This window comes from Uloborus diversus, chromosome 9 (genome assembly GCF_026930045.1).
Source record: "Uloborus diversus isolate 005 chromosome 9, Udiv.v.3.1, whole genome shotgun sequence".
Classification (NCBI taxonomy): domain Eukaryota; kingdom Metazoa; phylum Arthropoda; class Arachnida; order Araneae; family Uloboridae; genus Uloborus; species Uloborus diversus.
This window is the reverse complement of record NC_072739.1, coordinates 84,230,942-84,246,389: the sequence shown is the minus strand read 5'-3', so window position 1 is coordinate 84,246,389 and position 15,448 is coordinate 84,230,942. Positions and strand designations below refer to the sequence as shown.

Here is a 15,448-nt window from a genome sequence, read left to right as displayed (position 1 = left end):
AAATGGCAAGAAAAAACTAGAATACTGACATTTGGTTAAGCAAAATGCAATAAAGGTCACTTTATTAAATTTTATTTCATCGTTGTCTTTTAACGAAAAAAAAACAGCCTTTTTTTCCTCAGTATCCTCCATACAATTCCAGAAAAGTGGTACATCAATTTTGATTTCGGCATCCTTTTTACAGACAAATATACATATATACAAATTTTAAACATTAAATAAACCATCACAAATGTATAATGAACACAATTTTCACACAATTCACTGTCTGTAGCAGTTCAAACACAGACCAGCTTTTTCTATCATAGTTTAAATCATTTTGGAAAACTTACAAAATCCTTACCTTTCAAGTTTGTACCGAATAAATTTACACAACTTACAATCCTTACAACATATAACAGAAGAACAATACTTTGACGTTATATGTTTTCAACATTTAATACACATTGTAACTAAAAAAAACAATAGTGTTCGTTAAAAATATTGCACAAAAATCAGAATTTTTAAACAGCTGCACTGTTTCTTTTTGTAAGGGATTGATTATTTTCAATCCTAAAAAGGTTTTTAAAAAACTTTTTTGGCTGTTTAGCATAACTTTCAAATTAGAATTTCTAAAATGCTTGAACATAGGTCAAAATTTGTATACATTTATTAAAATTCTTTGCAAAATATAAAAATAGACATTAAAGGAAAAAGTAAAATGATCTAATAAAATATTTGTGCTTTACTAAATAGGAAACAGATTATTAAAGGTGAAAAAAAAGAGAGATCAATATTTTAAATTAAAAAAATCCTAATTTTTTAACCATTAAAAAAAAGTAACTTTATACAAAAAAAAACTGAATTAATTTCAGATAAAAAAAATACATATCCGTTAAAAAATACTCAGTTTAAAAAACTGGAATCAAATAGTAAAACGTCTAACACATGGGAAAAATAAGAGGTTTAGGGCAAATGGTTTTTAGTATCAATTAAGTATATTTACAGACATAGACGAAATTCATGCGATTTCATTGAACGGAAGCTGGTTTTCTGTTTTTATCACATGATTACTTATGAAAAAATTCTCCGTCACTAGCTAACAACAAGCAATCCGTAGATTATGTATACAAAGTATACATAATCTACGGATTTTTTTACCCACATGTTACGAAAATCATTAAAAACTGCTCTGTAGATTAGACTAATGCCTCAAAAATACAATTTATACACATTTATGCTTTTCGTGAAAAAGTATCATATATGCACACAAGAATAACTGTTGAAATTTAATGTAGTTGATTAGTAGCGAAATATTATAGCACCTTAAATTTTCAACTTCAAAAATATATTTATGCAATATTATGCCTTTCAACTAAAATATTTCATATTCCTGGTAAAACACTAAATTTTGATACTACACACACAAACAAACTGGAAAGTCTTGCTCTAAAGTTCGTAACAAAAGAAGCAATCTTAGACATTTTCTCCTGAAAATGAAATGTATAAATTAAAATAATAATAATACATTAAGATTTGAATTATATGCAAATAAACCAATGAATTTAATTCTGTGTTATTTATTTTTTAAATAACTAAGGGAGGAAAGCAGAAACAAACTACTATACAAAGATGCTACTCAGGGTCCGGTATATCAACCTCCCGTATTTTGATAGGGCACTGTGTGAATTGTGGTGGGGATACTGTGGTGGAAGTGGCAGAGATACATAGCAGTTTACTTGCCATTTTTAGTTGTAGCATAGGCGTGGCGCAGTGAGCATCGTCGTGCACTGAGGAGGAGTATGGTAAAGGTGGCATATTTCGTTCCTCTTCAGGTTTTTGGTTTCCGAGTACCATATGCAACGATCAACTAATACGAAAAGATTTATATAACACCACCAACTAAACCTACACCTGGTATTTAAGCATGAAAAGCAATTTGCTTTCCGTCAAAGGGTTTTTTTCTTTTACCAAAATTGCAAATAGCTATTCTATTTTCGTCCTTCTTCCAATACTCCTGGTGAAAGAGGATACAATCCAACCACGGATTGTATGGAATTGGCAAACGTCCATTTAAGACGAGTCGATCTGAATGAGAGGGGAAAGCGAAAATTTGATGAGCGTGTTCCGCTAATTTGGATGCGACCCTGTTTATTTTAGGGGCTAACATACATTTACAAACGCTGACATGCCTAAAACCAAATAGATTCGTCCATTTCTTCCAGTAAACCGGATGTTTGTCTTTCCATACAATCCGTGGTCAGAGTGTAATAATGTCTTAAAAACCTGGCAATAATAATGGATTCAGAATTATATTAAAGAAAAACATCACAAATTGTGCACTTTTAGAACAAAATATTCAATGAACAATTGATTGATTTTTTTCAACCCTTTAAGCACCGTCACAAACGATTTTGTTTCTTCGCTTCGAGCGTGTTTAGTGCTTTCGAGAGGCGCACTGAGGATAACGCATCCCTATTTCTCCATGTTTGTCTTCATAAACACGTTTTTGGCACATTACTTTGCATTATTGTCTTTTATTTGAATCTTGGTTTGGGACGAAAATAGTAACGTCCTATATGCCAATATAGTGGCCTCCTGCTCTACATGAAGTGAACTGAAGGTGAAAAAACGTTCAGGTAACTTGGTTTATAGCTTACCTTGAACAAACATGTCGAATGCAACTAAATAAGCACATTCTAATAAATAAAAAAGAGCATTTAAAAATACTACTACGTCAACTCGCTTTTTCGAAAATCAGAATTACTCTCCAAAACAGCGACGTAGAGGACTACACTCAGGAAGCTTCCACAAGTAAACAGTGTTCTTGATTACAACCAAAAAAAAAAAAAATCACCTGTGGCGACAACTAGAGTGTCAGATCAGAGAAACTTGGAGGGGGCGGGGGCCAAATTGCGCACTGGGACGAATTCGTGTAAGCACAGAGGAATTATACAATAAGTTACACCACTTTCTGGAAGATCTCAGTATCTTGCAATAATGTTAAAACCCAAAACTTAGCGGCTAAATTATTCATTCCAAGTAAGCAAATTTTAATTATTAGAAATAACAGGCTAAAAATACCTTTGCGGTTGAGCTCACTCTTCATGTTACTCGTCATCAGTTCTGAGGAAAGAAATTAAAAATAAAATGGTACAATAGAAAAAAAAATATTGAATTATAAAAAACATATTTTGATTTATAATCATATTTAAAAAAAAAACTAAAGTTTCAAGATCTTGTAAATATACAGGACCGGCTTCTAGGGTACAGCATTATTGTTACCTATGGTGGGTCGAAACCACTTTTTTTTTAAATCAATTTCTAATAGCGCGGAAAACATACGCATTGTTATCCTAATAACGAGTAAAATAATTAAAAAATTTCTTTAAAAATTTTAAATCGCGCAAGAGCACTCAAGTTGAAAAAAAAAGTAAAAATCAATTTTTAAAGACGCATATTTTCTTCAAAAAATAATTTACTTCCATTTCTAATAGCATAAAAAATAACACTTCATAGTTACCGAAATGTATAGAAAAAACTTGGGAATACATTGCAGATCATTTGAATTCGCGCAGAAAGCCTTAAAATATCATTTTTAAAGTAACAGTCATATTATTTCAAAATTCTTAAGCTGACATAAAGCTATAAAAATATACTATTGCACATCCGTTTTAATGTTTTACATACATTGCTCATATGCTGAAATTACTCAGGAATCACCACGGTGCAGGCCCGCCATTTCAAATTTTTCCAGGGGGGGGGACCAAAGGGTGCAAATTCAATGGAAGTTTCAATGGAAAACAGCAAAACTAATGCCTACCCAAATGTAAATTTAATTATTTTTCAAAACCTTGGTGGTTGTGGGGGGGGGGGGGCAACGATGCAACGAAACACCCCCTGAACCCCTAAATGACGGGGCCTAATCAGGTAGAAGTGGCAGCAAGTCGAGTCCAGCTCACCACCCTACCCAATCAACCAAGCAATTTGGGTGTGATTCATTACGCTGAAGTTCTTCAAATTCTGACTTCGTATCAAATGTTCTTGATCAGATTGCTATTTACTATGAAAACCTTTTGGGTTTTCATGCTTGCAATAGTTTCTTGCAGCCCCTGTCACAAGTTTTGCACATCTTGAGTGTGGTATCAAATATTCAATTTATGGCAAGGCTTTGACTTTCAATGAAGTTCTAAGTCTTCTGTTGCCATATTTGCCAACAATGGTAGCGGTATCAGCTTACACATGAGCCGATCAATAAGTTCAGGATAACCTGCGGCTTGAAAATTAATTAATGAATGCTTGAGGAATCCTGGCGGCTCATTTCAGGCTTTCAGTATTTTCCTGTAGCTTAATTCTCGAATGTGATGTGTCTAGTTCAATATCATCGCGACATCATATTCTCTGGTTGACAAAAGAACGAGTTTCTATGAATGACGGGATCAAAGATTTCTTTTAAGGTTATTCGGTAAATGTCTTGTTGTTTGAATGACCTTTATTATATGCTTCGGACCGTCTTTCACGGTGCAATGCATCTTAATATCAAAACAAACAGGAGCGTAGGTCTTTACTATGAATTTTACAGTAACTGTATTACGCTTGTTGGACTAATTTGGGAAACATTAAAATGCCAACATCCAGTTAGCATAGTTCACCGTTGGGACGAACTGAGGAGTCTGGGATTCTTAACAGCTAATTCTGGATCACTTGTTAAACTTTCTGTGCTCGGGGTTAGGAAAAAGACGTGAAATTTCCGTGCCATACTCAGTCAGTAGAGAGATGTATAAAACTTGTGACAGAAACTGGTGGAAAAGTTTGCGGGCATGAAAACCCAGATGATTTTATTAAGTAGATAACATTCAGATGAAGATCTTTCATGAAAAATTTGATACTAAATCAATTTTTCTTAACTTAAACATAAAAATCACACACAAATCGGTTGGTTGGTTGGTTGGTTGGTTGGGTGGGTGGGTGGGTAGGGTGTTTGTGTGTGTGGAGGGGATGGGGGGGGGGAGAGAACTCGACTTGCTGCTAAATCCAAGTGGTGAGTCCTGAGTCATTTTAGTATAATGGAAAAATAAGTAAAGCATTACAAGGGATGTTTTATATTTGTCTTTTTTTAATGTTTAATATTTGTTTGGATGTTTGAAAGCAAAAGCCCTGTCATAACTTGAATATTTGATACCACACTGAATCGACAGAGAGGTGAGCAAAACTTGTGACAGAGGATGAAGAAAATTGTCATAAGCGTGAAAACCGAGAAGGTTTTCATAGGACATAACAATCAGATCAAGGACATTTAATACGAATTCAGAATTTAAAGAACTTCAGCATGATGAATGACATCCAAATTGGTTGATTGATTGGGTAGGGTGGTGAGTGGGACTGGACTTGCTGCCACCGCCACGTGATTGGGCTCGTCATTTAGGGGGTCAGGGAGTGGTTCATTGCCCCCCCCCCGCACACTACGGCTTTGAGAAATAAATGTATTTACATTTGGGTGGGAGTGAGTTTTGCTATTTTCCGTTGAAACTTCCATTGAATTTGCACCCTTTGGTCCCCCCCCCCCCATGAAAATTTGAAATGGCATACCTGCACCGTGGTGAGTCCTGAGTCATTGCAGCAAAAGAGAAATGTATGTAAAGCATTAAAACGGATGTTTAATAGTATATATTTATAGCCTTATGTTGGCTTAAGAATTTTTGAAATAATGTGACTTTTTCTTCAAAAATGGAATTTTAAGGCTTTCTGCGCTACTTCAAATGATCTATAATGTGCCTCCAAGTTTTTTTTTTATACATTTCGGTTATACCATTAAAAATAAGGTAAATTATTTTTTCAAAAAAATACAAGTCTTTAAAAATTGCCGATTTTTTATATTTTTTCACAACTTGAATGCTCTTGCATGATTTCAAATTTTTGTAATATTTTTTTTAATTATTTTACACGTTACTAGGATGTCAATGCGCAAGTATTCCGCTCTATTAAAAATTGATTAGGAAAAAAAATTGTTTTTCGACGCACCCTATTGTTACCAGCTTAGGAGATAGATTTGGTGATGGTTAAAGCTTAAGATAGCTACATATAAATTAGAGTTGATAAAGACAAATAAAAATGAATTTTTTAAAATTCTGATATGGACCCCACACAACTTTTTAGTACGCCTATTAATTAATCGGTGTTTTTTAATGACTCGAAAAAATGAACGTGTGTATTCAACTACGTGCGTCAGAAGTTACACTTCAGCATAACTTTTAATATACTTTCCTACACCAATAAAAGAATGGTAAATATAGAATATGGTACAATCGAACTTGCTTATAACGTGGGCGAAGAGACCACGATATTTGTTCGTTATAAACAAGTACTCGTAAAAACGAGTTTGTGAAAAAATCATGGTTATTTTAATATTTCTATACAGTACCAAAGTTGGTCATTTGCTTTGACCTGTTTAATGTCTCTTTTTTGTTGTTTACGAGGAACGTGCAGCCCGAAAAACATCGTCATTTGCGTCCGTGGATTCAAAATACAGTCGACTCCCGCTACAACGCGATTCGACTTACGCGAAATGGCTATAACGCAATTTTTTCAACAGTAAAGAATTTTTGAGCTAGCGCGAATTCCTCGCCCGCAACATAAAAATTTTCGGAAGGGAACCGCGGTGTGTAAGTTTTTTTCGTGAATGGACCTTCATCCCTTTAGCATCGCTGAGAGCAGAAGTACCCACACCGTACTAGTCTTTTATCGCTTATACGAATAACTACTTCTCATTTTCCATTATTTTTTTTCATTCTAAATGCGAAAGTTAACGAAATATAACGACACCTGAAAGCGCTGTTTAAGCTTCAGTTGGTGAAGATAGAAAGAAAAAGAGAACGTTTCTGACAATTAAAAAAAAAGGTAAAGCTTCTCGAAAAGCTGAAGCTGAACCAAAAAAAGCTTCGAAGGGTAGCACAACAATTAGGTATGACGGTATGAGTGAATCTTCCATACGTACAATTAAAAGTCAAGAAAAAGAAATCCATAAAAGTTCACCGAGTAATAGTGTCCAAGCAAAATGCAAAAAATATGAAAATGGAAGCTGCTCGTTATTGAAAATTACAGAAATCAGGAAGAGGGGTAATGCCATAGATGGAGACTTTATAGAAGAACCAATGAAGCAACTGTATTTTAAAATATATTAGAATAACGGTTTGATCACGCAGCATAAATCATCATCATTTTCACTTTTTTTTAAGTTATAAGTATCATTACTGAATCAACTGTACAGTACAACTGAAGGGCATTTGTTTTCCTTACTACATGCTATACGTACGATACTGGTTTATTTTAGGTCTTTCTTTCCCACTGATCATTGTTTTTGTGCATCATAGCAGTATTTTATGTTGGATAAAACGTTTTTTTTTTAATGCAAATAAAAATTCAATTCTTTATGTAAGAAACAGTAATGTATAATTAAGAAAAGGTTTTAAGTGTCTAAAATGATTGGTTATGTTTATAAAAGTTTTTACACATACCCTTTTCCACAACGCGAAATTTCGACTTACGGGAGAGGTCTTGGAACGTATCCCCTCTGTATAAATTCAGAATAGGTCAGATTAAATTTCATTGCTTATATACAGTTACTAGTAGATAAGAAAGTTATATATATTACGCCTACACACATAATAGAATTTTGCCATAATATATGCAAACACTAAGTCGTAATTATTGCTATCGTGTTTTATCAGGCATGTTAGGAGGTCTTGCTACTTTTTATTGCAACTTTTGCTTCGCCCTGCCATTTTCCCGTTGCATTTCTCCATGTTTTTTGACCCTTTTGAGTTAGGCAATATTTGATCACAAAGGGAAAAATTTTCTCTTGAAAGGGGCAAACTCACTCAAACTTGGTCTTTAAACATAATGCCCCGGTTCCTATTCTCCACAATCTGCAGTGGGTTGCCAGATAAATGTGGACAATTTTATAATTCTAGCATTTTACAGTTTACATTCATTTCACATAATCCCAAGTTGTTCAAATGATGCAACTCTATATTTTTCTACATAAATAAATTTTATTTTATGTGAATCATTATCCATTTTTAGTTTGTATGTCAATTTGCTTGAACTAATATTGTTTTTGAATTCAGTATCATTATTCGACAAATTTATAAATCACGGTATTATCAATTCGACCATTATATTTGTGCAGCATGCCGGTCTTGCGACAGGTTTCAATTTCAACAACTAATTCTTTGTGGCACAGAACATAACATTACTGAGCTGAGACAGGCAGAAGGCAGGTGGATTCTGTTGCAGCCACTGAGTAAATCGGCTGAACGTACTCAACCAAGCTGAACGTCCAATGAAGGTACTATGACTCAAAGGGTATACCAATAAGAAGCTTTCCTTAGAAAAATACATTTTTTCCTAGTATACTTTTATTTGGTTGCTGTACAGTTATAGATCGAGGTGCAGATCTTTCGAGAAGGAAACAATCATATATAAAACGCTTCAATTGCAGATGAAAGATAGCTGTGTGATGAAAGATAGTAATAGTAAAGATAGTTGCCTAATGAACGATACTAATAGTAATGATAGTTGCAAGACACTGTAAAAACGATTCAGACACGTTCCTGGAAAATAATGGGCAGCTGATGTGCCCAATTTCTGTCAGTAGCATATCGAAAAACAGGAATGTTTTCCGCTAAAATTCAGTAAATTTTCTGAATTTATCCTGGAAGCTTTCTGACGAATTCATAATACTTCCCGTTTAAAGCCCTCCAGTCGTGTCTCAGGAACCTTCAGAGTAAACTTAAGTAGGTATGATATAATACCTTGGCACCATCCTAATTAATGAAGGAAGTTCTAAAAGCATTATTGCAAACATAGCCAAACCTGCGACAGAATTGCAAGTAAATCAAGAATGTGTCTCACCTGCCACTGTTGCAAAGATACGGAATCCAGAGACTTTTCACTCCCTTGTGGGAGTTTCATCAGTCTGGATGTGCCGCCATCGAACATCGAACTGAAGCCAATGCACTTAATAAATACGTTCAGTTAATCTTTAAACTGGGAGCTAAAAATATTTTTCAGCATAGTGAGAAGTCGTCTGCATTCGTGCAACTTGTAGCAAATCATTGAGAAATTCATGAAGAAATTTTTTAACAATGATACTTGATTTTCTCAGGAAGTGGATAAAAACCAGTGAAATCCCGAAACATTACACGGAAATAATAAGTAACTTTTTTTTTACAGTGAATGAAAGATAGTAATAGTAAAGATAGTTGCCTAATGAAAGATAGTAACAGTAAAGATATTTGGCTAATGGAAGATAGTAATAGTAAAGATAGTTTCCTAATGAAAGATAGTAATAGTAAAGATAGTTGCCTAATGAAAGATAGTAATAGAAAAGATAGTTGCGCAATGAAAGATAGCATTTTTTCAGGTGTTTCCATATCAGTTGTCAACTAAATTAAACGTAATTTAATGAGAATTTGATAGGTTCCACAAAACAAAAAGGTAACTGAGGCAGGCTCTGACAGAATTGCTGGAAACAAATATTTTTTTATGTTGATAAAAATGTAGCAAGGGAAACGAAATTGGCTCAAGAATTGGATTTGTTGTTTTGGAAAAAACTAACCAAAGATGAGTGGTAAAAGAAAAAATTTTGGAGCCTCGTCGTGTAAAAAAAAACAACTTACTGATGATATGAAGTAAAACTGGCTGGGACTTGAGATCATCGATCAATGTTTGAATGCTGGAATAAAGAATATTAAAAGATTATTTTCATTTTTATTCCTATTTGACTTATTTTTCAAGCATTAAAAATTTTGATTTCAGGTGTGTTTTTCAGACGAATTTGCATTGAGAACTGCGACAGACAAGAAAAGTTTTATTAGGCGACTCTCTTGGGAAAAGTAGCCTCCTGATCTCACTGTTGAAAGGGATTGAAAAAGGGATTGATTGTTGAAGGGTTGCATCCGATTTAGAGTTATCGTGGGATGTCTTCAATCAGTTACAAGAGAGTTGGAAGTCGTCACGTCATTAAAGGAACCATACTGCAAGATCAATAGAGTGTAAATCCTGAATACTCGAATAAAGCCAGAAATATTATAATACAGTTAATAGAAAACAACATACCAGTATTTTCCAGCTAAGTAATTCTTCTGATATGACTCCAATTGAAACTTTGTAAGTAGTAGCGAAGCGTCAAATTTCCAAGGAAATAATAACAGCTAAACGCTAATGAATCGAAAACCTAAGAAATAAATTTTATCTCCGTTCCTAGATAACGGAATGTGCAAAATATTGAGCAGAAAGCAATCCCAGAGAGGAACTAAAGTCTTAAAAGTGGACCACAAGAAACGTGACCAAATATTGATGTAGAACACCGTAATTTTTTATAATATTTCTACACTTTTTAAAATCATTTCTTTACTTTATTTTTAATCATTTCTCTTGACAAAAATATGAGGACTGGGTAGTGCCCACATTAACTTGGCAACTCACTGTAGAATAACGAAGAACGTTATGCCGACCATTCGCAGCACCCGGTCTGAATTTTCTTCATCTTGGAAGCTTCGTTTAGTAGCGTCATATCTTTTGGCACGTGAAAAAAAAAAGAAACTAAGATCTTTTCAACGGTACTCCCTCACTTCTCCACTTCAAAACGACCCCCTCCGCCACTGAATTCATTGGAATCTTTTACTATTGTTATGAACTTGAAATACGTTTATCTTCTGATCTACTGAGTGAGTGCCATCGTTTATTCTGCAAAGATCGTTAGTTAGGTGCACGACCAGATATACAATTTTCTTTAAAATTGTCACATAAAAAGGGAACGAATTATCGTTTATCTGTTTCGCATTAGATATTAACATTTTTAAAAAATGCCAATGCAGTCCATCCCATTCCGATCAAAGCTCATTGGCATTTTATTAAAACTTAAAATAACGACGTTTTACTGTACAAAATTGTTATTTTACTTCCTTTTACGAAGTTAAGGAAGTACTGTATTTGCAAAAAAAAAAAAAAATTAAAAAATCGGTCTTAATTTCCATTTTGCTCGCTGCCAAGTGAATATTGAGGTTTTTTTCGACCCGACTACACGTGTATGCCTAAGAACGTATAGACGCCCGAAATATCCATTTTGACGATACCCGAATTAACGAATTAAAAACGAGTTTTCTCGTGACGTCCGTATGTACGTATGTATAGGCTTATGTGTATAAGCGTATCTATCTCACAAAAACGGTAAGTCCTAGAAAGTTGAAATTTGGGACGTAGACTCCTTGTGAGGTTTAGTTTTGCACCTCTCCTTTTGGTTGCATTCGGATGTCCCAAAGGGGGTCTTTTACAACTTTGTTGGGGGAAATCATTGTTAATTTCAATGCAAACTCAAGTGGTGTTATAATTTGGCAGACACTTGGCGATAGATCGCAAAAGTTTTGTCGCCAACTTGGCGACAAATTTGGCGTTTTTTTATCTGGTTTTATTTTGGCCACTTTTGGTGATATTTTGACAGTTAATTATTGAATTACATTAAAATGTCCAATATTAGGAAAATTAATCTGTATAAAACGTTTCTTTGCTTCAGCTCGCAACAAACTTTGGGTAAAAATATTTAAAGTGCTACTTTGCTTACTCTAAGGTACTACTATCATTAAATTGCGTAAAAGGAAGTCGTGGCGTAAAAGGAAGCACACATCAGCACGTTTTATCTTACTTTTCTGCACAACGTCATTTATTTCGCATTAACATATGTTTTGTTTTTACGATTACGATTTTTGTAACTGGTGAATTCCAGCGGCAACGAAAGGACAGTTTTACAAAAAAAACTCGATGTATTTCTGTCTGTGAGCATATAAAAATACATATATTTTTTCAAAAACTGATGCATAGACTTTTATACGCATCATAGTAAATTGCTAAAAAAGCCAAAACCGAGAATTTTTTGTTAGTAACTTTTTTTAAACGGAAGGACATTTTTGCGACATGGTTTTCACGCTATCATGTTCTTCCCAAAAGTTCAGCTAAACTATAAAAGGAAAAATTCTATAAAAATTAGAGCACATACAGGAGTGATCATTCATTACAATTCCACCCCTAGTGTTAAAAAATAATTATCTTAAGTACATAAATTATGTATTTGTTAAGGGTAACGAAAGGACAGTAACGGAAGGACAAGAAGTTCAAAACAGTTAAACTTTAAAAATTTCAATTTAAAACAATTATTTAGCTAATACAACAGTCTGAAACAATGATATCTAATGCTTGAGCCATCTGTTACAATTCTGAATTCTTTAAGTACTCAATAATGTTATCATAATCCTTATCTTCTTTCTCAGCAAACACGAAGATCATTCCCACGTTATTATGCATTCTCAAACAAGTTATTTCTAGTCCTTCATCTTCTATATGAAGTACCTGCCCAACATTGCTCTTTGTTAATTTCTTCCCCTCCGATCCAACTAACAAAACTTGTCCAAACGTTAATGAATCCTTTAGCATATTCTTATGATTTGGTGTTTTTGATTCAGCAGTATCTTCATTTTTAACATTATTTATAACCGAGAGTCTGTTGACTTTGAAGTGAAATCTCGTTCGATTTGTTGAAGTACTTACTATACTCAGTAGCATAACTTGTTACACGATTCAAATAGTGCATATTTTGTGTGTCAGGATGAGAATGAATCCTTTTGGATCCTTTTTTCTCCATCTTTTTAAAAAGTGATCTTTGAACTTACTGATCTCTTCGCAGTACGTTTAACAGTTAAACCAATGCTCTGAACAATTATTTCTTGTAACTTGTGGCAACAAATCTGAAAGCAATTTCAATGTTGTATTCTTCCAAAATAAATATCAAGTTCGGGAGCAACTCCTTTTGCTTAAATTGGCTTGTCATATCACAAACATGTCATCCAAATTGATTTTCACATGTTTAGGAACTTTTAAGTGCAGTTTTCATGATTTTTATCAATTTCAATACAAGAAATAAAATCCTAAAACATTGTTAAAATTAAAAAATATATATTAAAAAAAAAAAAAAAACATTCATTATTTTAACAAATATTACTTATATATGTTTTAAATGTGACTACTAACTTTAAACAATAGTTTGTTTTATACTAGCATTCTAAAATTTTACCCTGTATCAACTTATAGCTAAATGTCCTTCCGTTACCATTAAAATCATATAAACTAAATATCCATTAAAATTACAACTATGCCTCCTTGAAGAGGGGCATAATTCTGCTTTGCATAAAACAAACAATTTCTATACCCAAAAGGTTCTTAATGAACTAACTGAGATTAGTATTTTGGTAACGGAAGGACATCAAATTGTCACCTTAGTAATGAACCTATTTCATGGTTGGAAAAAAAAAAGAAATTTTAAATTACTTACCAACAGGTTTAACTAGACATTCAAAAGATAAAAGTTAACCTAAACATTGTATGCTGATAACAAGTTTATTGAAATTACAGTATGTAACAAAAAAAGAGATTTTTTGTTCTGTAAAAATACAAAGAGAAAACTTGATTCCTTGATCTTCTAGAAGTCATCAAACTACTTGGGAAAAGAGAATGGTATACGGCAAGTGACAAAATATTAAGTTTTAAAATTCAAGAGTCATGTCGTCTTTTTCCTGGAATTCACCAACTGATTTAATTTCGCTAATGTAACTTTCGTGATTTTCTGAATTTCTTCGGAAATAACAATGAAAACAATATTTTGCTTTTGAGTATTTAACATTACTCATTTTCATACTATTTATTTTTAAAGAGGAGTTAGAATTTTTTCGCAATCTATTCAAAATATTTCGATTTGTTGCGAATTTTCCGTGAATATATAGAAAATTTTCATGTCCAAAATTCAGCATTCCCGAAACTTTCGATTAGTTTTTAGAGTAGTTTTAGGTTTGGAATTGATGGTTAGATGGTACGAAATCATACCAGAATGTGTCAGTATTTTCCATCTGAGGTGTTAAGTTAAAGGGTTTGTTCTGTTGCTGAAAAATGACCAGATTTTCGAGTGCTGGAAAATTTGTTCGACATTTGTCTTCGTGCATAAGTTGACACTCTAACTTTGTAACTCGATTTTTGTACTAAATTTATCCCCAGGTTTTACTTATTAAGTTAGTTATTTTTATAACCTGTGATTGACAAAAAAGTAATGAAGAAACAATAAATCAGTCGTAATTTATAATCATTTTGCTTTTTTGCTTTTTTTTTTTTAACCAATCACAATTATTTCAGAACAATCGATCTATTTATCGAAGTTTCAATTTAAACGATCTGATGTGTGCATCACATGACTTCCTTTTACACCAATTTAATGTTATTTCCCCATTATTGCAATTTTAATGTGATTCAAGAGTTAACGCTCTAAATATCACCAACAATGGCCACATTAAAACCAGATTTTAAAAAAAAAATCGCCAAATTTGACCCCAAGTTGGCGACAAAACTTAGCGCCCAAAAGACTGCCGATATATCGCCAAGTGTCCACCAAACTGTAACACCACTTGAGTTTGCATCGAAATGAACAATGATTTCCCCCCGAAAAAGGGGCAAAAGACCCCTTTAGAAACACCCGAATGCAACCAAAAGGAGAGGTGTACAACTAGACCCTACTAGGAGTCTAAGTACCAAATTTCAACTTTCTAGGACATACTGTTCTTGAGATATGCGACATATATACGCACATACACACACATACGTACATACAGACGTCACGAGAAAACTAGTTGTAATTAACTCGGGAAACGTCAAAACGGATATTTCGGGCGTCTATACGTTCTTAGGTGCATATGTAAGTGTGGTCGGGTCGAAAAGAAAACTCAACATTCATTTGGGGGTGAGCAAAATAGAAATTAAGGCCGATTTTTGAGTGAAAATTTTTTGCGAATACAATACTTCCTTTTTTTGTAAAAGGAAGTAAAAAGTAAGAAAGAGAAAGAAAGAAATTGCTTGTTACTTACTCGGATGTCTCTGTGTCTAAATCTTCGTATTCTCTAAAAACAAAAGATAAAAATTCATTCAACAATATTAACACAAAAACTATTCTACAATGAACTAAACAAAATAGTTGTTTGAATAATATTGCACTATTTATAGTATTTCCTTCTAAATGTAAACTTTATTTCAGAAGTAAAAGTTTTTCTTTTCAATTTATTTCATTTTTAGTCGAAAAAAATATATAAAAAGTATATGATTGTTATTAATTTTTTTTAATATATATATATATATTTTTTTTTTTTTTGAAATTTTTACTAGTATACACATATCGTCACCTCAGAGTAACAGTAAGATATCTAATTCCAGGAGTGAAAGTAATTACTGTTGCTTGGAGGTGACAATAAGTTAATATAAATGTCCAAAATCTGAAAAATGTCAATATTGGCCGGTGAATATCAACATTCACATATTAAAGACATCGATGAAAAACCAAATATTTCCAGTCCATCACCGGCGAAAGTCCACACTCTCC

The 15,448-nt window shown here is 33.2% G+C and overlaps 1 protein-coding gene across 1 annotated transcript in view; it reads right to left on the bottom strand.

Moving 5' to 3' along the window:
• Positions 1-4,157: 4,157 nt before the first annotated feature.
• Positions 4,158-15,448, bottom strand: part of LOC129230352 (uncharacterized) — a 93,931-nt gene continuing 82,640 nt past the window's right edge. Inside the window, exons 6-8 of the mRNA XM_054864750.1 lie at positions 14,940-14,972; positions 9,660-9,715; positions 4,158-4,249 (exon numbers count right to left, since the gene is read on the bottom strand). Coding sequence (XP_054720725.1) covers positions 4,158-4,249; positions 9,660-9,715; positions 14,940-14,972 — 181 coding nt within the window. The remainder of the gene's footprint in view (positions 4,250-9,659; positions 9,716-14,939; positions 14,973-15,448) is intronic.